General features: G+C 36.2%; 2 protein-coding genes across 3 annotated transcripts; one reads left to right on the top strand and one right to left on the bottom strand.

The window, feature by feature from the left end:
* Nucleotides 1-7,629: 7,629 nt before the first annotated feature.
* LOC128861658 (odorant receptor 63a) lies at nucleotides 7,630-26,178 on the bottom strand. 2 transcript variants are annotated; one of them, XM_054099951.1, is made up of 10 exons: nucleotides 26,014-26,141; nucleotides 25,827-25,923; nucleotides 23,331-23,469; nucleotides 23,066-23,257; nucleotides 16,812-16,916; nucleotides 8,612-8,777; nucleotides 8,438-8,543; nucleotides 8,248-8,349; nucleotides 8,007-8,162; nucleotides 7,893-7,949 (listed from the first exon to the last, which is right to left on the bottom strand). In XM_054099951.1, exons 1-10 carry the CDS (start codon nucleotides 26,139-26,141, stop codon nucleotides 7,893-7,895), a joined length of 1,248 nt encoding a protein of 415 aa, XP_053955926.1. The 2 variants fall into 2 exon arrangements, with proteins under 2 accessions (XP_053955927.1, XP_053955926.1); XM_054099952.1 differs by lacking the exon at nucleotides 16,812-16,916 and having other exon boundaries at nucleotides 7,630-7,949; nucleotides 8,612-8,775; nucleotides 23,076-23,257; nucleotides 26,014-26,178.
* LOC128861657 (E3 SUMO-protein ligase ZBED1-like) lies at nucleotides 11,438-12,898 on the top strand. Its single transcript, XM_054099949.1, has 2 exons — nucleotides 11,438-12,536; nucleotides 12,591-12,898. The coding sequence occupies exons 1-2, from the start codon at nucleotides 11,442-11,444 to the stop codon at nucleotides 12,777-12,779; spliced, it is 1,284 nt and encodes a 427-aa protein (XP_053955924.1). The 5' UTR covers nucleotides 11,438-11,441; the 3' UTR covers nucleotides 12,780-12,898.
* Nucleotides 26,179-26,483: the final 305 nt, after the last annotated feature.

The raw sequence follows: 26,483 nt of genomic DNA, 5'->3' as shown, positions 1-26,483 counted from the left end.
ATATATACTACACTAAAACTACAATACTATGCTAAAACTAATTGGTACTAGCTACTAGGTCTTACATTTTGTCAAGTATTGATTTTAATCAATAAATTTCAAAAACTGTCACTTACTTTTAAGTTCACCGCTAGAAATTCGATTCTCTATTAATTGGTTTATTTCATTTCTATGAAAGTACAATACTGTATTATACAATATATACTCATACAGTGAACCAAAAAAAGTGGAACCTGGCGCATTGCATTACAATGCACCATCTCATCGATCCACTCTTGTTACTGATTTTTCACCGTATTCGCCCGATATGGCTCCTTACCTATTCGGAAAATTGCGTTTTGCGTCCGTAGAGGCCATCTAAAAGTCTTGTACCGACATCCTGGACATTCCGATCAATGACCTGAAACACTCTTTCGAAGAGCTTTTAGATAGCGCAAAACAGTGTATCGAGGCCAAAGGGGACTATTTTGAATAAGTAAAGTCGAAGTTATGAGAACAAAGCTCCTGACGTTTCTATTTTAGCTCAGTCTTGTTTATTTTGCTAATAAATATCAATAAGTAAATAAACAGCATAAGCATTTCACTACATCTTGTAGCCAAACGGTCGACAGTTGGTGCAGTCTTGAGGCTTCCTAATATATTTTATGTTAAATAAAGCAATCTTACAGAGCATTCTGCGTTCAATCCTGAGCTCTCCAACCCTGACGGTCTGTGACAAGATGGAAAGAAAACTAGAATTATCCAAGAACTCCAAGGTTGTCATCAACTATCGCTCAGAATGGAGAAACAATGAAATATCTTTAAATCAGGGCGTCCAAAATGGATCACGTCAGTGCCGGGGCTGGAGTTGTCGGACCACACTGCAAATGCAATGGGGGAAACGACTTCCCTTTTTCAGGCGGAGATCCACGTCTTAGAGCTATGTGCCAGAGAATGTCTTCGTAGAGGCACGCGTGATGTTAACATCAACATTCTTTCTGACAGTAAGCAGCTCTAAAATCGCTAGACAAAGGGTTTTCCAATAAGAAGTTATTCCCGTAAAAGATCAATGGTTTCGTTGCTTGGGTGGCACGTAGCGCCGTCTTGGATTTCTCCCAGGATGCGAACGGCGTCATCCTCATGGACTTTTAGAAAAAGGAAGAACGATCACTGGACAATACTACAGTGAGTTGTTGGACTGCTTTAACAAAAAAATTAAGGAGATACGGCCTCATTTGGCAAAAAAGAAGGAGCTGTTTCACCACGACTACGCATCAGCACATTCATTCGGAGTTGTCACCGCCAAACTGCATGCATTACTGGCGCATCCCCTGTATATCTGGTTCCTTGCGACTTTTTCCTAGCATGAAGAAATGGCTCGCCGGAAAAAAATTTAATTGAAACTAGGAAGTTTTCGCCAAGACAGAGGCGTATTTTGAAGAGTTCGGCAAATCCTATTTTTGGTGGGGGACTATTTAAAAAAAATATTGAAAAAAGGCGTCTTCATTTCTAAAACGGGTACATTTTATTTGGAGAAAAGTGTAACAATAGTAACATTTACCATACAGGAAACTATACCAGAAAACCTAGAAGTGGTCAGCCACCTAAAATCGCTGAAAGAGTTAAACGATATATCGATATATCAAACGTGTTATGGACAGAAATTCGAAATACATATGTACATTGGAAATCGACCACAATATTAATATTCATGCCGAAACGGATATAACCGAGTGCCGAGAAAAAAACTGTTTACAAGCGAAACTAACAGAACAATCTGCCGACAAATTGACTGATTTCCTGACGAATGTGCTGTTTAGTGATGAGATCAAATTCAACTATAGCTGTGATGGCAAATAGAAAATATGGCGCAAGGCAAATGAAGAGCTGCAACCGAAAAACTTAATCCCAATGCACGGCGTAGATTCGGTGATGGTGTAAGGAGCTGTAGCGAATGGGGTCGGCAAATCGCAGGTTGTTATTTAGATATTCTAAAAAGCAATTTGAAATAATCATCAACGTTTATAGCACGAATTAGAACGCCGGATATGCAAATTAACGTATAGCAACAAAGAGGAACTGTAGGATAGTCTGAAGCGCGAATGGAACCAAATAACATAGGAAGCAACAAAAAATCAGTTTTTTCATGTAAAATCGATTAATGGCAGCAAGAGAGGCAAATTGACGTCCAACTGGATACCAACTGAACCATTTGCATTTATTATAATTAGATTAAAGTAGTTTATTTATAGAGTACGTACACTTTTTTTGCTGTGAGCTCATTCTTTTCGTTTTTTATACAATCTCGAAATACTTAATTTTAATTTTTAATATCGAAATATTCAGTCTTGCGTTGGCCCATTCTGTTTTTAAATAAAACTAATTATCATACCTTCTGAACGCGTTATTTATGAGGGTTTACCTAAAGGTTTGTACATATTTTTGAAAATAAAAAAACACAATCAGAGATAACTGAAATCTTACCCTAACTACACGTGAAATATATTTATGACAGCTTGCAGGTCTTACAGGTCTGTAGCTATTTGATCAATTTCTACACTCTTTTCGATATATAAGTCCATACATAAATACATATGTACATATATACTGTCAAGTTCAACATGGGATATAACCGATTTCAGTATTTTGCGATTCATAACAGTTATTAGGTTCACACTGAACTTCCATCACTTCTGGAAAGCATTTTTTTCGAATTCTTGCTAATAATAATAAACTCAACGGCTGCCCACCAGGAGTTTGTTAAATTTCGAGTTATAAAACTGTTGAATGATAGAAAAACGTCATCAGCTGAATAAAAATTTAGTGGCATACGATCGCGTATCATTAATTGTTATCGTTTTCTTAACGGCGAAAAGCGAGTCCGATATATCAAAGTTGCTGGGTCGAGAGTTCATATTTATTAAGTTCGCATGCTTTTAAAAACAATAGGCAAAACGACACTTTACTTAGCACTTGAGATATTAAATGACAAGTTCTTCTGTCACAGACGCAGGACTGTCGCTCTGGCAAGAGACCACAAAAGTTCTTCTGGAATACCATATTTTATGCTATTGCAATATCCTATTTTTTTATTTGTGGCAAAAAATAAATAATTATGCACACAACAATTATACTACCTTTATATTTCATCCCTTATATTTCCCTTTATCCCTTTATATTTCAGAATACTTTCGTACCTAGCGACTCTCTTTTCGGAGTCGTGAGTTCGAATCTCAGTATAGGGAAAGTGATAATTTTTTTATTTTTTATTATTACTCTTTTTTAATTATATCTATTTTTTCAATTAATGTTTTTTTTCATACCTAAAATTTACTAAATAAATTTATAAGTTTCGTACGAGAATTATATAAATGGCACTTACTCTCAATCGTATGCAAATATGCCTCTGCACGTACAACGTATATATGCATGAGTACACACATACGTGTGCACAAACATAGCTGTTATACCTAAAAATAGCTACATGCAAAGCGAAAGCGAGTTCGTAGCTGAAACAATCTATCAAACGAGCGTACAGAGCAACGTGAAGTATAAAGCAAAGAGAAAATGAATGAATGATTGAGTATGAATGAGTTGAATTGGACTACTCGTAGTAGATAATATGACTGGAAGGTTGGCATCTTCTGTAATCACGCTTCTGTGAGGTCGGGTTGTGGAATGACCTGAGGCCGGGAGTCCTGTGTGGTGGGCCAGATCATGTTGACGGAACGTCCGCACTAAGCTTACCATCAATATGGGTGTCATAGAGGAGTCCTTGACATTCAGGTTGGCTAAGGAGGGATGAACCGGGCCAGGGGTGAAAACCAGCAGCCAAGAGTTCCCGTGGTAGGCAGTAGTGGGACAGCGTACCGGAGTGAAATGCCACTACCAGCCCAGTCAATATGGTTAGACCGCAATCTTTTTGCAATTTTTTTAAATTAAAATTTCGACATGTATATTATTTTTATTGTTATTATTTATTGGCTTTCATATATACTACACTAAATTAATCAATGAATTTCAAAAACTGGCACTTTTAAGTTTACCGCTAGAAATTCGATTCTCTATTAATTGGTTTATTTAATTTCTATGAAAGTACAATATTGTATTATATAACTACAATACTCATACAGTGAACCAAAAAAAGTGGGACCCTTGTTTGTTCTGACTGCAATCCGTTATAACTTGGTAACGGTTCGACCAATTTTCAAAATGCAAAAGTCAATATAAAATATTCAATTCAGTATTTTATTATAAAAAACGAAAAAAATAAATATTAAAATTATTTGGAAGTTTTCCAGTAAAGTAAAGTTTCACTTAATTTTACAACTCAAATAAAAGTGGAACGTAATGAAAATGCTTTAATTATTGCTTGTAGACGTCGCTGCATGAAGTCTACTAGAGTTTGGCGACTTCTCTTGGAATATTTACCCCGCATCTCTTTAATGGCTGATTTTAGGTAATTTTTACTACTTATCTGCCGTTTGCGCAGTTCTCTTGCCATGTGGGCCCACAAGTGCTCAAGGAAGAGAGGATAATACTAAGCAACCATTCCCTTACAATCAGTGCAGTATGCTTTGGGTCGTTGTCGTGCATGAAGGAGAACGTTGATGGTGACTATAATTTTTCGACAGTTTTGGAATATGCTCCTTCAATATTTCTAGATAATTTATTTTGTGATATTATTTATTAAATATTTATTTTATAGGGCCCGAAATAAAAAAAAAACACGCTACTCAATTTGACGTCGAATCGTAGCATGCCCCACTACCATGCTTTACAGTACCAACCATATTAGACGATTGAGCTCTGTACTTTACTTTTTCCATAATACAGAATGTAAGCGATCACAGTAATAAATTGTTCATTAATTTTAATACAAATGTGTTAAATAGGTAAAAATAAAATTATGGTAATTGTCTCTGCTTCGGGCTGCTTCAACCAACTGCCCAATAGTTCTTAATCCTGTCCACTCTCTTATGCTACGTAGCTAAGACATTTGGGGGCCTCGCATAATATGACCAAAATATGCGGTTTTGCGGCGTTTTATCGTTAATAATCCTTTCTTAGTTTCGTTAAGACTTCTTTGTTACTAACTTTATCTGTCCACGATATTTTCATCATCCGCCGATAGCACCACATCTCAAACGCCTCTAATTTATTCATACTCGTAACCTTTAGTGTCCATGCCTCCACACCGTACAATAAAACAGACCAAACGTAGCATTTAAGGTACCGAATACATAATGTCATGTTCAAGCTTTTATTGGAAAGAATTTTCCTGTAATTGAAGAAAGCTTCCGTCGCTGCTTCAATCCGACAGCAAATTTCTTTGTCATTTGTCCATGTTTTGCTAAGCCAACATCGTAGGTAAACTGGATATTCTTTGGATCGGATTGTCATATATGTACATAAATGTTTGAATGGGTGATTTGTTGAGAGTTTTTTGAAACAACCATGAATTTGGTTTTTTGGGTTTTAATACTCGGCCGTATTACAGACTTTTTCCGCTGATTTCTTGAAGGAGATATTGCAGGTCATTAATTTTGGCAGCCAATATTGTGGAGTCATCGTCAAATCGTATGTTATTTATTATTTCGCCGTTGACTTTTATTCCTATGCCAAAGCTTCTTCAAATATACATATATTCCGAGTATAAATTGAAGAGCATTGGTGATAAAACACATCCTTGGCGAACTTCTCTTTTGATTGAAACATCACTCGTCACATCATTTTGTAGTCTCACGTTCGCAGTTTGGCCCCAATACAAGTTGGAAATGCACCTTATTTCTTAAACATAGTTCAACCTTTTGCTCGAATTAGTCCTTAAAGGATCTATTCTTCTAGGAGTGTGCGCTGTATATTCGCTACTGTAAATATAATTTCTGATAGTTTGTGTCTGTATGTCCACAGTTGACGAATTTTCAAGTGATTTGGCGGTGGTCTAAAAATCGATTTTTTTGTTTTCTAGATATTTCGAAAGTATAGTATCTTAAAATTATACTGTGAAATTTTCATGCGGATATTCCCAATATCACAGCTTCTACAGCCCATTATCCAGTTAGAGAGCGGTCCGCGCGCTCCTGTACCTCAAACTTTAAACTCGTTTATCTCGAAACGCATTTTTTCGGCCTGGTGTTGTCAAAAAAAAAAAAAAAAAACTATTCAACGATTCAGTTCTGAAATTTTAATATGTTGTTCACAACATCAATGGCTGTCGTCCGTGCTGGAATCATATTATTACTTTTATTATGTAGTTTTTTGATTATAAACACCGATTTTTAGAGTGTCAAATTCAAAATTGCGCCATTTTGTAATTTTTTTTTTATTCTAGTACGCGATATAGCTACAGTCACACTGATTAATAATTTGTTTGGTTTTTGTGTTTCAGATAAACAGAAGAGCCAAAATAGACAACACCGTCCAGATCTAAATTTTCGGTAGGGTCAACTTCAGCGCAGTTCTCTAAAATTACTATGGTTAAACATTTTTTTTTTTCATTTTTGTATGCAAAAGAAGTTAAATAAAAAGCATATAAAATTTAAATATCTTTTTTAATTTTTTTTATTGTAAAAAACTTTCCTGAAAATACTTTAAATTTTCGAGCTCTAAACCACCGAGATCCCTTAACTACCCAAAATGTCTATCGAGGCTTTGCTTCTGAATAAAATTAATTGAACTTCGCTGGCCTAAAATAAAATATTATCTTAAGGGGGAAGTCTACTGTGAATTTTTCAAAAAATCGATTTTTTTTTATTAGCTTAAAAAATACTTTGAACCCTCTTAAATAAGGTACAATATGTGTTACAGCTGGCTAAATTTTTCTTCCTTGAAATTTCGACCTTTTCCCGAAGCGCTCCAAAGCGCGTACCTGCTATACTGAAACTTTAAACGCATTTTTCTCGAAACTAAGTTTTTGTATACGGTGTACACGATATCTCGAGTTCTGATAAATGAATCAGCTTAAAAATTTAATTATATATTCTCTGTAATAGTGTCTCTCGTCTGACATAGGATTTTTTTGATATCGTTATTTGTTAAATTGTTATAAACAATAGTAACATCAATTTTAGGCAAAAAAAAAGAAAAAAATTTCAAGAATTTTTTTTTCAACGCCAAAATTTTTTATCGACATAATCCTACGTCAGACGAGAGTCAATACTATGTATATGATAACAATATTTTGTTTTTTTGTTTTAGATCACCGAAACGTAAGATTTCATGTACACCGTTTAGGCACCTAAGAAAAGCGGACCTGCGCTTGCAGAAGTGCCACAGCGGCCATTTTGAATATTTTGACTTAAAATTTTTTTTTCAAAAACTTAAATATATAATAAAGATAAGAGTTTAAATAGATTTTATGTACGAGCAATATTTTGTTAGAAATAAAATCCGGAAAATAAGCCTGTTTTTTCCCTTGTCACAGTAGACTTCCCCCTTAACAGGAATAGTTGCATTGCAAATTTACCGAGTACTTTCAGGCACAGACGGAGCCGTAACGACACAAACAAAAGAGAGATCGTTAATTAACTTTTGCGAAAAGAGAATTTTACTTTCCATAGTTTTTCCAACATAAAAGTGTATTAACTTCGATTATTTGGAAACAACAAATGGTAAAAAATCAGAACCAAAAAGCTGAAATTTGTAGATGGGATTTAGACTCAGGTAGGCAGCTGGATATTTCTGAAATATGGTATGCATAACAGAAACTCTAACTGAAATTACGATCTTGTCGAAAATGGGCAATTAAATTCTTCTTTACATTATATATGAATGTATATGAAGTTTAATTTTCATTCTTATTTTATTATTTAAGTTTTCATTAAATATTAGATATTTTCATATTCATTAAATATAATAAATAAATATTAGTTTTCATTAATTATCATTTGATATTTTATTAGTCTTATTTTTTAATTTTCTTGAAGGTTGCGCAACAACAAAAAGTATGAACCACTCATTCTGAATAACTGCAAAAAAGATAAAATTATTTAGTATCATTTGTTATTTCATTATTTTAAACTTACAGCAATCAAAGTGGCCAAATTCATAAAAGTAAACCATGAGACTTCCAAAAAAAAATGTCGATTAGTTCGCATAATCATCATTCGTACAAGTTGTTTAAACTTTTCTGTTTCTTCATACCAATTACAGCTGTAGAATGATATTGGAATTTCCTCGCTCTGTTTAAAAAATTTTACAAGATTTTCGTTCTTCATAAAATTATATTTTGTATATATGTAGTGAATAAGTTTTGCTTATATTTACCGCAATCGTTAGCTGCTGGCCATTGTAACAATACAGCACGATTTGTGTTCCCGCTGCCATTATATACATAATCATTCTTATGAAAATTGTTACACTGGATTCCTGGAACATTTTATGAAACCAAAAAAAAAACAAATAGTTTTCCCAACGATAAATGAATTCATATTTGTATTTGTATATTTTAACTCACTAGTCCAAAACTCATCTCGAATAGAACAAACCCAAATACTATCAAACTGAGTACGAATTGCGACAAGCTGATATGTCTGAAAATGGCTTGAATTTGATCCACATACCTATGGTAGATTGTTTTCAATTATAGTTAATTAACAATAATTATTTATGTACATATTTCTTGCATTACTTAGCTATTCGCTGGTATGTGAAGATGGTATAACGCAGATATTCAATACGCCTGTGAGCAGGTATCAGCGGCGAGGTGGCTCTTAGTACCAGTAAGTTGAAAACCTTTAGCAATCCGACGGCATGCTGGCATAGAACTAGAAAGACGCCATCGAAACTCACCGCACCTTAATAATAATAATAAAATATATATATGTATGCATGTATATACCTTTGAAATGAGACTTTTTTCAATTTCAAACGTTTATTAACAAAAAATAGCTACAAATTTAATCTTCAAAATAATAGCCATCGCTAGCGACACATTTTTCCCATCTCTCAGGCAATTTGTGAATGCCGCGCTAAAAAAATTAGCCGTCTTTGGCCGCAAACCAATCATCGAGCCATTTTTTGGCTTCTTTGTGAGAATTGCAACGCTGCTCGGAAAGTGCGTGGCCCATCGATGCAAACAAATGATAATCAGAAGGCGCCAAGTCTGGTGAGTAAGCCGCATGCACCAGCGTACGTCTCCACCAATTCCCGGGTCGCTCTTATTCGATGTGGCGGTGTATTGTCACATTGTCAGTTCATGCGGCACCCATCTTCCGATCTTTAAAATCATGCCCATGTCTTTCAAATGTTTGGAAATGGTTTTTTGGGTCACTCCCAACTGCTCTGCCATCATTTCTTGCGTTTGACCATCATCTTCATCCAACAATGCTTGCAATTCGGCGTCCTCAAACTTTTTCGGTGGCCGGCCACGGTCCTCGTTCTCCACGCTAAAATTAGCACTTCGGAATTTTTCAAACCACCTGAAGCACTGTGCTCTACTTAGAGCATGTCCACCATTAGCTTCTATAAGCATTTGATGAGCTTGAGAAGTGTTTTTCTTCAATTGATAACAGAAAATCAACGATGTCCGCAAATCGTAGTTTGAAGGCACGAAATTAGATATTTTGCATTGTTGTAAGAAACGTAACAAACAATGAACTGAATATTGTGGACAGATGACAGAAGAAAAAACAAGACATTTGGGAAGGTTTAAAAATACTCCTATCGACCTAAATATGTATAGCCCACGAAAAGCATCTCAAGATTTTGCCCAGTTTTGACTATTTTTATTTTTTTTTCAATGTTAACTTTTATAGTTATAGTTATAAAAACTAATTTATTTTTATACTTTAATGTCTAATAAAATACTTTATTAATCCAATATTTCCATTTTTTTAATCTTTTCCAATAACAAATCCACGAATTTTTTTGTTTTAAGTATAGAGAAAATACTCAACACCGTGAAGAAAAAAAATGATCAAAATCAACGAGAATTTGGAGCTGCTTGAAAGTTGCATTAAAATTCAATGGGATATGAAGCTATGTCCCCAATTCTGACGAATTAAGCGAGCCATATACCGCGATTAAAAAAAAATATCTTTGAAAGTTATGGGTTTAGTGAAGCCAATTGTGTGTTAAAGCGTTCCAAATGGTACGAAAAGAAAAATTTTGATCGGGGGTTAAACAATTTCTGCAATTTATAAACCTTATACAGAATCAAATGAAATTACAAAGCGATGGTTTAAATGAGTTATTTCGATAATATGGACCTTGACGAGGAGGTACGCACTGGTGATGTTTTACTGGCATTTGAACTCTTATTTAACTATTATTTGGAAGCATTTACTTAAGGTTGGTCCCAATAAGAAGTTCGATGAATGGGTGCAATACGAATGTGATTCTTGGCTAAAACATAATGATATTTACCCAATAATTACGAATAATGTACACTATACAAAAACAAAAAAAAAAAAACAAGGAATAAAATCATGGCCTAATCACTGTAAACTGTCTCATATGATTATCAAATTCGATTGTCAAACAGCAAATAAGCCAAAACTGGTCTGAAGAGAGTCACTGCAAATTAGGTGTTTGCGTACACTTTTTGCTGGCTTGAAATATTGCAGTAGCTTACGCAGTAAAAACTGATGCATACGAAGTAGAGCTGTAAAACTATCGATGGCACTATCGATATATCGAATTTTTATATTTTTGCGTCGCTATCGATGGTTATTGTTCACTATCGATAGTGGCATTACCATACATTGCACATCACTTGTTTTGGCGCAACTTTGCAGGTCGGCAGCAAATTTTGGTAAGAAATACATTTATATGTAAAAGGTAATTAAATATTAAAATAAGTGTTTATTTGTAGGTAAATTTTCGTTGGTGTTGGTGGCGGAAGGATGGACAAATTTCTCTTGAAAAACTCACAGGGTAAGTTCCATTTACTGCTCAGCAACGCAAGTAACTAATTTATGGTATGTATGCATGTGCTTTGTTAAGATGGACAAGACAGCAGCATTGAGGCAATTGAGGAGGACAACCAGCTAGCAAAAAGGCAGCGAGTCGGAAGATCATCGGTGTGGGGCCATTTCGAAAAAATAAACAACGGTATGTCGGCAAAGTGTCGCTCTTGCGGCAAAATGTATAAGACGAGCGGAAATACCTCAAATTTATTTGACCACCTGAAGCGTGCGCATCCCGGTCAGCGTGTTAACGATTTGTCAATCACTTCTGGTAAAATAGATACATATTTAAACACAACATATGAATCTACGTCAAAGCGCAAACAAGAGCTTGATTTAGGACTCATAAAATTTGTAGCTCAAGGCATGCAACCGTTTTCTATAGTTGAGGATCCTGAGTTTCGCGACTTTATCAAACTATTCGACCCACGCTACAAACTACCGTCGCGGACTACCCTCTCTAATGTCATGATGACAAATTTATTTGATGAGCAGAAACCTAAATTAAAAAATTTGTTCAGCAAAATAAATCGCTGTGCCATCACAACTGATATGTGGACGTCCCTGGCAAATGAATCTTATATGACAGTCACATGCTCGTTTATTACAGATAGTTACTGTCTTCGCTCTGCTGTTTTATCAACAAATAAGCTAATTGATGAAACAAATCATACTGCTAAGAATATAGCAGATACCCTGCAGGCTGTTTGCAACGAATGGGGAATTTTTGATAAAATAACTGCAATTGTGACCGATAATGCAAGCTCAATGATCAAAGCGTGTGAGCTGCTTAAAAAAAGGAATTTACCCTGCTATGCACACTCACTTAATTTGGTGGTGCAAGATTGCCTTAAGCGGGATTGCACAAAAGAATTACTTAAAAAATGCAAGTCCATTGTCGCGTTTTTTAAAAGTAGCACGATTGCTTACAAGAAATTTAAAGATTCTCAATTGACGGAAACTAAATATAGTTTAATACAGGAAGTTGCCACCAGATGGAACAGTGCATTCCTAATGATTGAAAGAGTCTTAAAAACACATGAAGCAATCAATATAACACTTCTAAGTTTGTCGAAAGCGCCACAGCCTCTCACAGCTGACGAAATCAACATATTAAAAGACTTGTCACAAATACTTTCTCCCTTTGACATTGCTTCCAAAGAAATGTCATCGGATTCTAAAGTCACAGTATCACTAGTTATTCCAGTTACTTGTGGCCTCTTAAACAACTTGGAAAATAGCACAAAAAATCTTCTTACCGAAGTTGGCCTTAAAGTAAACGAATTTTTAATTGATTGCGTAATCAAAAGGTTGTACAAGTACGAAGATCGCACAGTAACTAGCATTTCTACATTGCTTGATCCAAGGTTTAAAAAACAAGGTTTCCGTTCGCAATACAATGCCAAAAATGCTGAAAAACTTTTAATTGAAGAACTTATTCATCTGAGCAAGTCTTCAGCTCCCACCTCAGAGCCACCAACACCAATTGATCAACCAAAACCAACACGACATCCTCTTTATGAATTTGTAAAAATCAACATAGAAAATTTGCCTAGGACCAAGCGCTCCGATGCAATAATTGATTTACAACAATATATTGGGAAACATCACTCCTTGGGCGATGTTGATCCCCTCAAATATTGGCAGGTATGTAGCTTAACAAAAATTCTTCAAAAATGTTTAATGTTTCCGTATTTACAGCATAACGAAAATAGTATAAAAGACCTTACTACGAAATATTTTTGCATTCCTGCTTCATCGACAGAGTCGGAGCGATTGTTCAGCAAAGCTGGACAAATTATAACGGAACGAAGAGCTGCCTTAAAAGCTAAGCATGTGGACATGCTCCTTTTTCTTAGTCACAATTCTCGGATCTTGGCAGAAGACTGATCCTTAATTTTAATTTTATTCAAATTTGTTTTGATTTACTATGTCCATGAAGGATCTCATTATGTTAAACATATGAAACATATGAAATGTTTATTAAAATGTTAATTTTTATTGTTAAGTATGCGTTTATTAAGTTTTTGAATTTGAAAATATTTTCGATAGTACTATCGATACTATTGAATATGTGTTGCCAAACCATCGAAACTATTGAATGTTGCAACCATCGATAGTTTTGCAGCTCTAATACGAAGGAAGTATGGCAGTGAGAACGGTGATTCACCACACTAAGCAACTGTATTTCCGTAGTTTCCGACCAACCCTACGGAACGCTATGTATGATGGCATTCCTAAAATCGAAATGTCCGTTAAAACAATCATAGTGGGATACGCCGACGATATCGCACTCGGAGTGATTGATAAAAATATCGATAGACTGCAAGATGTATATAATATTATGATGCCATAACAAGAATACAAATGTGGCTGAACGAAGCCAGCTTGGAACTAACGGGTGATTTTTTAGCTATTATCTTTTTAAACAGTTGGTTTAAACAGCTGACGCACGTTTCGTGTTTTGTTTCACTCTCAAACATCTTCAGTTTGGTCTATAATTTAACCATGAATCGTCTTACAAACGAGCAACGCTTGCAAATCATTGAATTTTATTATAAAAATGCGTGTTCTGTCAAGAAAGTTTAAGATCCACTTTTTTACTGAAAAATTGTGTTCAGCGACGAAGTTCATTTTTGGATCAATGGGTACGTAAATAAGTAGAATTGTCGATTTTGGAGTGAAGATCAGCCAGAAGAATTGCAAGAGCTACCAATGTATCCAGAAAAGGTCACAGTTTGGAGCGGTTTATGGGCTGTAGGTATCATTGGGCCGTACTTCTTCAAAGATGCGGCGAATCGTAACATAACTGTGAATGCTGAGCGCTACCGTGAAATGATATCCAACTTTTTTTGCCCAAAATGCAAGAGCTTGACTTGTATGACATGTGGTTTCAGTAGGACGGTGCCACATGCCACACAGCACGCGTAACAATGGACTTGTTGAGAGGCGAGTTCGGTGAACATTTTATTTTACGTTCGGGACCTGTCAATTGCCCACCCAGATCGTGCGATATAACGCCTTTAGATTATTTTTTGTAGGGCTATGGTAAACCTCATGTCTATTCAGACAAGCCTGTTTCAATTAAAGTATTGGAAGACAGCATTAAAGCATTTATATGTGAGATACCGGCCGAAACATTGGAAAGAGTATGCCAAAATTGGACTAAGCGGATGGACTCTTTGAAGCGCAGTCGCGATCAACATTTGCATGAAATAATCTTCAAACATTAAATTATATGGACTGTACTAACGATTTAAATAAAAATGTCATACATTGTTTTGAATTTTACGTTTTGAAAAACTTTCCTATAGCTCTTAAAAAATCACCCTTTAGTTGCCCAAAAAACAGAACTGGTGCTGATCAGTAGAAGAGAGCAGAAAGAAAAACTGTCAATATCAGTTGGTGGCGACGATACAGAATTCCTAAAGTCTATATAATATCTTCAAATTGATTCCAGACTAACATTCAGGGAACATCTTACTCCTGTTAGTTTGAAGGCGACAAAGGTTAACAACGCGCTTATTGGTATGGTAGGAGGACTACAGGGGCTGAACATAGAGGATCGCAGGACGCCAGAAGAAAAATTCTTTCCACAGTGGCGCACTCTATAATACTGTACGCCTCTACAATCTGGGCTGCAACAAAAAAGTGTCATTTCAAAGAAGTACTGCAGGTAACTAGAACAAGTGCATTGAGGACCGTATGTGGTGTCAGACGATGCAAGCTGCTTCATAGCTATCAGAATGGCTATAAACAGCCGAGCAAAAGAACATAAGAGATTGTACTGTCCACAAGGTCTCAAGCCTATAGATTAACTCATACAAGCAGAACGTTCTACCTCGATATCTGAATGGCTATCAAAAGGCCGGTGGTTGCATAGGTTGATCCCACGGATTAACGGTTGAATCTGTAAAAAACACGGAGACGTTGTTTGCCCAGAATGCTTGGCCGAAGATGAGACTGTCGAGCATGTGAACTTTTATTACAGGAGGTTCAATAAAGAATGCGACGACCATGTAAATAAAACTGGTGAGTTTCCAACGCTCAATAATCTAGTCCCACAAATACGTGAGTCGGATGAAAAGTGGATTGCGGAGCAAGCTTTTGAAACACGAACTATCCTGGGTCTTCGCAACATTGATGTGAGGCGAAGAAATGGTGCTAGACGAACACAGCAGCAAGACGAACAGCAGACAAATGTAATTGACGATTGAGCTTATTGCTCACGACGGCCTCGAGACATAATTATCAAGTCGGTATTCCTGTAGGATGAACCGTCGGATTTGAGGTGCTTTTAGTGGCGTTAAAGTCCTAACTAAGGACATCGGCTTTTACAATCGTATTGTTCGTCCTTAAATTCCGTACATTGTGAAGCATTTTTCATCCGTGTGTTATATATTTATAAAAATTTCCGTGTATTAATGGATGGCGAAACTTCTTCTTTTTGTAAATATTTGGCTCTAGTATAATAGAGCTGTTTTGGAATGCCCAAGCGGTCACATAGGGGTTTCTAAAAGTATTGATATAATAATCAATTTCCTCTGTTAAATCTAGTCTGTTTTGAACTGCGAATTTCTTTCTCATCGGCGCACTTTCTCTTGAGTTGGTGTTCGAGAAGAGCGTTTATTGGCAATCCACCGGAATATAATTTTTAATTAAGCTAACCCAGGATGCTTCCATGTGTAGTGTCAGTTATCAGTGTGGCTTTAGACCTGGAAAGTCCACCAGCGACCAGATATTCACAGTACGCTAATTCTTGGAAAATACACATAAAGGATAATCGGCACACACCATATTTTCGTCGACTTCAAAGGTGCATTCGACAGTACGAAAAGGAGTTACCTATGTATATGCCGCGATGTCTGAATTAAGAAGAAAATGAACGCAGTTTGAACTAATATGTTTATGATAGGTGTTGTTCGAAAGTCGCTGATTGATATTCGAGGAAAATGCTAAAGTTATGGATAAAAATAAATACAATTATCTCTATCTTTTTGAAGTTAAACCTTATATAGGGGACCTCAAAAATAGTAGTGGTAGTAGTTCTTGCCCGAAAATTTTAATAGTCCTTTTTTACTTATAAACGATAAACGCAGTAACTGCCATGACGTAATGACTTTTAAGGTTGCCCTATTCTAGCCATGAATTTAAAAATATTTATAGAAAGACACATTTTCGTACAAATTTTTGGGTACTATTTTCAATTCGTCTAAACGTTTTTCTTATAGATCTTTGCTTCAATCCTGCAGCGACTTTGAAATTCACATTACTTGTTTTAAGCCAATTCTCTACAATTTTTATGTTGCGGAAAAGTTGCTCAATAAAAGTTAAAATTTTAAAACTACCATTAATCTGTAGATTTCATAACGAACTGATCAAGTTGCCTTATAACGTTTCTTCTACAACCACAGCTTGCTGTAAAGGGTATAGATGCGTTCCTTTTGGTGTTAAGGGCAAATGTATAAAATTTAATGCTTGTGTTCCTTTCAAGTATGTACAAGTACTATACATTTTTATCAAAACCCTAATAAAATTGATAAAAGGGTCTCCATCTATTTCTTTTTTTACCGAACTTATTCATCTTGAAGTCTTTGTCTTATGAGGGGGGCAACGTCAGCTGGTTTCATCATAAATCGCACGTTGTTTTGACAAGCTATTTGAAGCAATTTTGCGATGATACATTAAAATCGATAGAGTTGGATTTGGCGTCGCCTAGGACAAGGCGGCTATAGGGTGATGTTGTGTGAACATAGCCTCACGAAAAAAGATTTTTGATTAAAACGCGTTCTGGGGAATATCGGATAGGATCGATCTCTGATTTCAAAGCTTTTATTGAATCAAAAACGTTGGTTTTCATTTAATGCTAATCAATATTTGTGTAAATAATATATATACAGTTATCAATTAAATTGTACTCACATGTGGCTGCGATATATATAGCAGTGCCGCTCATATACATTTGTATGTGATAATAGGGGAATGCCATACCCTTATCTTCCCAAAAAGGGTAGAGAGCAGGAAAGGCTAAAGATGATGTAGGAAAAAATATACACAACACATACATACATATTATCTAAATACACACATCCATATATACAATTATAATTGGTAATATTAGTTTGGGGAAAAAGAAATCCATTATTTTTGCGCAAATGGTTTAAAACTATTTTATCGTCGATCTTTAGCTTCTGGGCGATGCTACGACTACTAACATTCCGGTCAACTTCGATTATTTCTGTGTTTCTATCGACATTTTCGGCATTATCGAAATTTTCCTCAACATCAAAAATACTAGAGTGGAATCGAAGAAACCATAATTGCACATAATTAGCTGTTACAGTATCGGCACCATAAACACCATACACAATTTCAGCGGCCTGACTTGCATGTTCGCCTTTATCAAAGAAAAACTGAAAAATGTACCGAATTTTCTCTTTGTTGCCTTCTATTCTTAACACCCTGTAACTCACAACAGCAAAATAATGTTTGTAGTGTGAAATGTCATCTTGACAACAACGCATACACTTTACTTTACGAGATATCGATCACTACATCCATCTACCGAGAAAATAATGTATATATTTTTCCCCAAACTAATCCTTTAATAGAAAGAGTACAATAAAAAAATTTGCAATTTAAATCCTTTCAATATGCTCCATAAATATAAATACTCCAATAATTGGCACATACAGGGTCGGTTTACCCTGCCGCACATTGAAAAAAAAAAAACATTTGAAAATATTTTATTAGTTGAAAATTTAGTTCGAAAATTTGCATCCTCAGTTGCTTTTTTATATTCCAATGTCATATTTTAAATTCCTACAGAAAAGGGTAAAGGTGTCCCGAGATTCGTATTGTCAAGGAGCCTCGACATAGTTAATCCTGGGCATATACATCCGTTGTTAAGTATTCGGTCGAGTTTTTTCTCCAATTTGTAGTGCGTGACTAAATGTTGACCTCAAATGAAAAGAAGTGCCACACTTTTAAACCGCATCCGAACGGCGACTTGTCATTGCTTGAAGAGAGATAAGAGCTAAAAAGTCTGGTTCATTACTCCACAGTGCGAATAGAATCACATACACAAACTCATTATTTTGTCTATGGGTATGTCGCCTTATAAATATCACTTTTTTTTTCAAAATAGTTGGCCTTATTTCGCTAATAGCTCATCGATTATTGACTTCCAAACCGTTAATCGTGCCTTGTTTATAAGCCTTAGCTAGGAACCTGAACTAAAGTGGATGAAATCATATGATTCAAGCGGCCTATTGACTAACTCGTTTTTTTAAGATGTTTCCGTCATCGAAAGTTCCTCCTAATTAGTTAATGATTTACTCGCTGTATTTGATGTTGCACCGTGTTCCTGATTTGTTTTTCTGCATGATACCTTGTGAATCGCTTTTTCCCACGTGAACGTAAGTTGTTTTAACGGAATGTTCCTTCATTATCGGGTATGACTGAAATTTTTTATAAGTGTCATTTTGCTTAGTCATTTATCAGTGTCAGTTTTGTCTTATGAAAGACTACAAAAATATTATTTAAATAATAATTGTGTATCTGTAGTGTGCCCAATGGCCAACACTTCGACCTAAAATATCTATTATGTCCCTACAAAAACATTCCTAGTCAAACATGTACTTATGCTACCGCATTTTAAAAGTCTTGATGATGATACTTCTTTTATCTCCAAATAATATTTTCAAGAATGTGGGATCCTTGTTCGTCGAGATCTAATTGGAATACGTGGTGTTATACTATGGGTGTATCTGCGTTGAATTATTTACATATTTTATGTGGTCTTTCAGCTCTAGAGAAACTTCATTTGGATCCCTGGTAAAGGCACGGAATAATTGAGTAAGCGCACTGAATATGAATTTTAAATAACATCGTTGATGTCATTACTGCCATTGGCCTGTGCTCCTTCGGTGGCACTTACAAAGGAAGGCCAAAAGAGGCTTAAAAAATTAATAAAAAGTAATAAAAAATGGATGAGTACTTTCTGTTAAGATGCCCAACTCTTTAAAAGGAAGCAGAATCCGCACTAGGACTTTTTGAAACAATTTAAATAAGAGAATGCCTCATTGGTGGTTTTTAGTATTTTCTATTCATGATTAGTTAATTGGCGGACGTTTATCGGGTGTATTATTTTTTGTCGCAATTAGTTGACAACAAACTCCGTTGCATACGCACGATTTATGATTTGATTTATTAATATTAGATATTAACGAGTCTTAAAGCATAAACAAAATAACGTTTTGATATTAAAACCAGTACATCATAAAGATACTAACGAGCAATTTTCATCGAAAAAATAAAATAATGGACAGCTAAGATGCTTCAATATTTATTAGTTCTGAATGAATGTAAAAATACAGGATCCGGCACTCGGCCAAGCGATCAACCGAATAGGCTGGTGGGGGAAAATGATCGTTGGACCTTCCCCTTCCACTAGAAATCGGTCCCAGTTCGCAGGCAATAGCGGTGCAGTCAACATCGCTCCACGGGTGAAAGCTGTTTTAAAAGTGTGTTAGGATTTTGTAGTGGCGAAAATGCAGCGATCGTTGGAGCACCGTTACACAAAATTTTGCGTAAAGCTAAACAGTTTGTACCTCCAGGAAGCACTGTAAACGCGGCATTTTACAAAGAAGTGCTCCTTCGGCTGAAAAACCGCGTCGCCCGGGTTCGGCCCGACCTCGTCAATAATTGGACCCTTCATCACGACAATGCGCCGGCGCAAACCGCCTTCCTCTGCACCTCTGCATTGGCCGAGATGGGGGTTCCGGTGCTTCCCCGCCCTCCCTACAGCCTAGGTCTGTCCCCTCCGGACTTCTTCTTGTTCCCGCGCCTGACAAGAAAGCTGAAGAGGAGGCTTTCGACTCCATCGAGGCGATCCAAAAAACTGTGCCAGCCGAATTGAACGCGATTCCGGCGGATGAGTTTAAAAAATGTTTCCTGCAGTGGAAGGACCGCTACCAGCGGTGTATTGCCGCTCAAGGGTCCTATTTTGAAGAATGTATAAGCCAAAAGGTTTACTAAAACTGCTTAAAAAAAAATAAGGCTCATTACTTTTCAACCAAACCCTGTACGAGGATCAGCTGTCTCTTAGTTGCCTAAATGACAGTCCGGAGTATTGCTTACAAGCGTGCGGAAGCCTTTTGCCGAGAGTAAACGCGAAAAAAGAAAATCAGTTCTAGATTTCAAACGTAAAGTGTGATTACATTATATTTGGCTGGAAAATCACAACCAGCGATTGTTCGTGAGCTCGAGCACCTTGAAGCAAATAAAGTTATTATTTATCGTACCATTACTCGTTACAATGATACTGGTAGCATTGCGAAACGTCATGGAGGTGGCCATAAAAAGACTGCAACGTCACGTGAAATCGTTCAAAAGTGAAGAAGCGTCTTGAGCGTAATCCCCGACGAATTGCCAATCAAATGGTGAAAGAACTGAAAATATCTGACCATAGCATCCGCCGCAATCTCATTTTTCAGAATCAAAATTAAGCCTTACAAGATCCAAAAGGAGCATGATCTCCCACCAAAGCAGTAACAAGTCAGACTTGACCGCCGAAAGCGGTCAATTTCCGAACATTGTGTTTTCTGACGAGCAGTGCTTGTTTTTCAAATTGAGCAATTCGTACACTCCCAACACGATAGGGTTCACTTGACTGACCGTTCATATGAGAATTTTAGGCATCGATTGGCCACCAGAAGGCAGCGGCTTGGGCCGCTGTAACCGCAGATGGGTGTTCTCCAATCGTTTTCATCGAGCCTGGCGTCAAGGTAAATGCGAAATATTATCGGGGAAGTATTCTGAAGGTTTCTTTTAAGCCGTGGGCAGATAAATATTTCGGTGAAAGACCATGGACTTTTCAACAGGAATCGGTATCGTCTCACAAAGCTCGAGTGAACCAAAAATGGCTAAAAAATAACGTTCCGAACTTCATAACGTTCACACAATGGTTTTCAAGACGCCAATCCGATGGTTTATTCTCTTTAGGCCATTTTGGAGAGCAAGGTCCGAACTAAAAGATTCAGTCTCGAGGCGCCGAAAAAAGCCATTGTCCGCGACTGGGCCAAAATACCTGCAAGTCGCATTCGGGCAGCTTGGACCGTCGTTTCTGGACCATCTCAAGGCCATAGGCAGAGCAAAAGGTGGTCATATCGATCAAAAGTAAATTGATTTTTCATTTTGTATTATTTTCACACATTTTTACTTTGAATTGCATAAAAGTAATTTTCCAAACTCTTTAACGGTTACACTTCGAATGCCGGACCCTGGATGCCCATCTGGTCTAAAACTGTTTTACGCTTTAGCCGCCGAGCTGGAGTACTGGGTAGAGCAAAGCCAATACTTCAGCGTTGACATGTGCCCTTAGACGTTGTCTGTGAGATATGTCACACATTTTCGCCATGTCGCTGACGAGGAGCATACCAAGATCACGATGGAGGTCGAGGTTTCTCACATACTATAGAGCATTGACGATGTTGCACATCACCTTAGTTTGGAATCGTTGGATAATAGTAATGCAGGATTTGCTTGTATTCCATAGCTGAATGTCAAATGCCCAGACTGGTATTATCGTTGGATAATAGTAATGCAGGATTTGCTTGCATTCCATAGCTGAATGTCAAATGCCCAGACTGGTTTAAAAATTTGGTTACATAGCAGTAGTTTGTTGTGAGTTGATAGAATGGACACTCAGATAAAGTAAAGAAGGTTTTTTAATTTTAATCCCAGCTCTTCACGCTCCTTTTTGACATGGGCTTTCCGGCGCTGCTTAGCATCAAGGCTTATTCCAAGATGTTTGGCCTCATTGACGTACGGTATATTTACGCTGTTTAATTCGACTTTTGAGGCTGAATACAATGGGTACCGATTTTTTATTGTTTAGTTTGATGCGCCATTTGTTGGCCCATGTAGGAATTGGGCAAGATCAATTTTAGTTTGTGGAGTAAACTCCTAGGCCAAACTTTGTTAATCGTCTGTGAGACGTTGAGGACCGCTGCAGACTTTGTTTTCCTCCATTAGTTGATTCCCTGTGAACTTGGACGATTGTTGGTTGATTTTTGGGAAAACGAAATTGATGCTGGACTTGATAATTTAATTGTTTTGTTGTTTGGTGAGTTTCATTTTGTCCTCAGGATATCTGGTTTGTTGCCAACGACGTGTCAGTGTTCGTTTTTTTATTTATCAGCGTCTTGTTATGTGGTGGGTATTTTTTCTTTTCTATTGTGTCATCTTGCTGGGGCATACTTTTGAATTATTTGCGTGAATTGTATTTGTAGTTGGAAGTACTGCTAGTCGATAAAGTTAATAAATATACGAGGAGACGTTGGTGCCACATTTTCTGTTATCTGTAAAGGATCGGCGAGTGCTCAGAGTTCAGGTTAAAATCCTCGGAAATAGAAAGATGGTTTGCGGGAAAATTTTTGAAGGCAAAAATGCCAGTCAAATCAGGTATTTTGTTGATGTCTGAAGGCCAATATGTTGGCCTGTCAGTTGAAACTATTTCGCTGTGTCGTATGGCTTTAAACATTTTCGCGCCTATAATTTTAAAATAATAATAAAAAAAATAAATTTTAGTTGGTGTCTGGGTGAGCTCAATCAAGCTGTTAGTATTACTTGTTGCCCGAAAATATTGACGGAAACGTAAGTTGTTTGAAGTACCTCAGCGGTGAGTTCGTCTACCAAGTGCTGTGTTATATTTTTTTATGAGAACGGTTTTGCCACCTCTTGTACAATTGTTGGCATATGTCAATTTCATATCTAACAGAAATTCTAGCTCAGTTTGGTGTTTAGCTAGACCGTTGGCATTCCAATAATATTCTTTTTAGTGTTTTATTCATATTCAAAAATTTAAATACTTTGTTCAAGGGTACATCAGCGTTGTTCAATTGATTTGAAGATTTAGCCTTGTTCATTTAGTTAGTCTATGCTAATTTAGCTGAAAGGGATTTTGCACAACAGGTTGGTTCGGTTTATTTAGAAAACGGATTTTTGTGGGATTATTTGTAAGAATTATGATTGTTTTAGCAGATTCTGAGATTGCATGAAATATGATTAAAAAATTAAGGTACCTCTATAAAATGAAGATTTAGTTCGAATTGCACTTGTCAAGATTGGATTACGTAATTGGTAAATGGATTTTATTAGAATTCAATACTTACGTAAGATATGTACGTAATTGGGTGTTTGTTTTAGCTGATGGTAAAGATTTACGAATAAGGCACCAAAAAAGTAGTTACACAGAATGGCTACGCAAGTGCTAAAGTAAAATAATAACTGCCAGCGAGTGTTGCGCCAAACGCCTTTCATAATATCATCGATCTCTTGCTGCAATTGGTTGTTTATAGGAAAATCTAGTAGGAAATTAAAAAAAACGACAATAAAATCCCTCAAAATAGTTGAGAAAAAACATATTGTATTTCCAACCGTATTGAAATATTTCTATTTTGCGTATGAGTTCATGTGTTAGAGCCTGGTCCACTAAGCGATAGAAAGTACGTTGTGTGAATAGGTAATAGACCATTTTAAAAGTGGAGATGAGGGTTTGCAACGCCGTACAAACAGTCTGCAAAGGTATATATTAAAAAAAAATGCTGAAATTGAACTAAATTAAATATAGCGATTTTAAATAGGGACATGACAATTTGAATTTTATTACATAATTTTACGCAAGTTCTACATTTACTATATATTACAATTCATGAATGTATAGCGTATGGAAATAATTACTTCGAAAATTTCGAATTGGTGAGGGCAACTTGAAAATTGCCTATATCAATTTAAGACCGTAATAATCAGCTCACCAGCTACCTCACCTCTCTGTGCTTCACAAGTAGACGATAAACTTGATTAATAAAATTTTTTGATAAATAATCCTGTGCCAGTGAGAAAACGCACCAAGGCTTCCGTTCAAAATGATTCAAACCAGCAAATTCTCACCCGTTCACAGGAACTGAAACTTTCTTAGTACACATTCTGATGAATTTCGGGTAAAAATTGTGGAATTCTCGTACACCATCAGTTAGCCTGACCTTGCAAGAAGTGATAAATCATTTGTACCGCCAAAACTTCACAGTTTGGAACTTGCAAAAGTAATTTAATGCCCCTATTCAAAATCCCTACATATACAAGGTGGTACAAAATTAATCACCCTATTGGAATATTTATAATTTTTGCAATGACGTCGTACGCCAATTATGTTTGACACTTGTAAATTAGACAGCTGCGTGTAAAGGTCAAAATAAAGGTTTTTGCCACTAAAAGTCATCTTTTTGTTTTGGTAAAAAATTATTCAAAAATAAAATTAGATGACAGATGATTAATTTTGGGCCACCTCGAATTTATATATACTTATGCATATGTGCAGTGTAGAGCAGAAGTCTTGATACCCTACCACTTCGAATATGTGTTATAAAAGATATCGCGAAAGTTTTTGAGTATTTTAATATTAAAAATTAAGAAAGAAAAAACCATAGAAAATCTGAAAAAAGTGTGGACACTCTTGCAATAAAGTATTGCATTTATGTATGAAAAAGTTAAATAACAATTTGAGAAAAATTACATTTAATACTTAGTAGATATCCTCGTAATCGGATAACCTCTGTTAGTCGGTCAGGTATTGAGTGAATCAAGTATTTTGTGTAATCCGAACTTATGTTTTGCCATTTGGCTTGGAGCAAGCTTTTAAATTGATTTTTGGAAGTTATGTGGAGTTTCCTTAATCCTTTTTGCAAATGATGCCTTAAATGTTCTATAGGTTTCATATCTGGGCTCTGTGGAGGCGTTGATGTCAAATGAGGTACTTTATGTATTAGCCACATCTTCACTATGTGCGCAGTGTGTTTGGGATTGTTGACCTGTTGGAATTAAATCGACCAGACAATCCAATTTTTCAGTTCTTTGTAACAAGTTTTCTTGATGGATTTTTATACAATATATACTTTTTTTGTCATTATTTCATCAATAAAAACAAGATTGCCAACACCTGACGTGGACATGCAGCCCCAAACCATGACGCCGCCACCTCCATGTTTGACCGTGTTAATTGTATTATAGTTTTTGGATTTAAGTTTTTATTTCGCTTCCTGCAAACTTTAAGTCGCCCATCATTTCCGCAAATTACTTTGTCCCAGAAGTTGAATTCTTTGAGTTGGTAAGTTCTGGCAAATTCGAGCTTTTTATTTCTATTAGTATCACTGACAAGGGGCTTTTTTCTAGCAATACATGCCTTACGGATATAAAATATTTCTCTTGATTGACCTTTGTACTGTGTCCGATGAAGCAAGAGCTTTTAGAGATGTTTGCATAAAGCAGCTATATTCGGAGTACTTTCGAAAGGATTTTTTTCTATGCCTCTTGATAAGGCGTTCATCTCTCTCAGTTAACTTCCTAGAGCGGCTTGATATCTGTTTATTTTCGATCCTTTTTTCCATTTTGAATCTTTGTATTACCTTTTGCACTGTTGCTTTACTTCTGCTGACGGTTTTCCTGATTTCTGAGTATGATTTTCCATCTTTATGCATGCGGCAACAATTTTTCTCCCCTCTAATGCCAATTCTTTTCGAGACATGATTGGACACTTAAAAATTAAACACAGATGCGAATAAATTAGCTTCATCAGTAATACTGAAAATAGTCTGCCAACAAATATTATTTCGAAGCATGGCAAAGCATGGGTACTTCAAAGTGCGTGCGTATCAACACGTTTACTGTACGAATGTCAGTTACATTTTTGCTTGCCATTGTTGATGCAGCAGACAAAGTACATTCTTTTTTTTGATTACAATACTTATTCATATACATATTAATAAAGTTTTCCAGAATCTAAAATAATGTGTAAATTTATCTTAAAATCATACTTAGAAATGGTGTGGCATCAAAATTTATGCCGTGCACTGTATGTATAAATGATTGCAAACAAACCTCAGCTATAAGTGGAATGCTGTCAAAATGCCTCACTAGGTAGCACCAATGGGCATACAAGGATAGAGTACTGCTCACTACCAAAATCACATTGATGCTTTCGTAACACATATGTAAGTAAGTATGAAATATAATTATACAGTTACTGGTATAAAAAAAATAATAATTTCCATTTACTTTCACTTACATTTTCAATGAATCTTTGAATTTGCTGGGCGCAGTCAAATTAACACCCAACGCAAAGGATACCCCAAACAACACCTTAATCGAATTGTAGTTACGCTCACGGACTTCTTCTACTGTCTCTATAATCATAGTGTTATTTTATAATAAACAAAAAACTCAAATATTGCGCTGTCTCAATACTTTATGTGTACCTAATTGCTGTGCACATCTTCTTAAATACTACAAAGCACTCGTAAATCACAAGGAGGATGGCACAAGGGGGATGGCACGTGAGCTTCTGCTTACAATTTTAATTTTTCAACTGGTATTTTAGAATAAGAGGGACTGACCATTATTTAAAATGCCATTAATATGCACACCCACCGATGATACAGCCAACTGCGATTAATATGAGCGCGTGCACGCCCTACCCGTTTTGGGCGTTAAAGCGTTAAATGTTTAATTACTCAAGCGTTCGTAACAATGTCGTTG

Source organism: Anastrepha ludens, chromosome 4 (genome assembly GCF_028408465.1).
Source record: "Anastrepha ludens isolate Willacy chromosome 4, idAnaLude1.1, whole genome shotgun sequence".
Taxonomy (NCBI): domain Eukaryota; kingdom Metazoa; phylum Arthropoda; class Insecta; order Diptera; family Tephritidae; genus Anastrepha; species Anastrepha ludens.
This window is presented reverse-complemented; position numbering and strand designations above follow the sequence as displayed.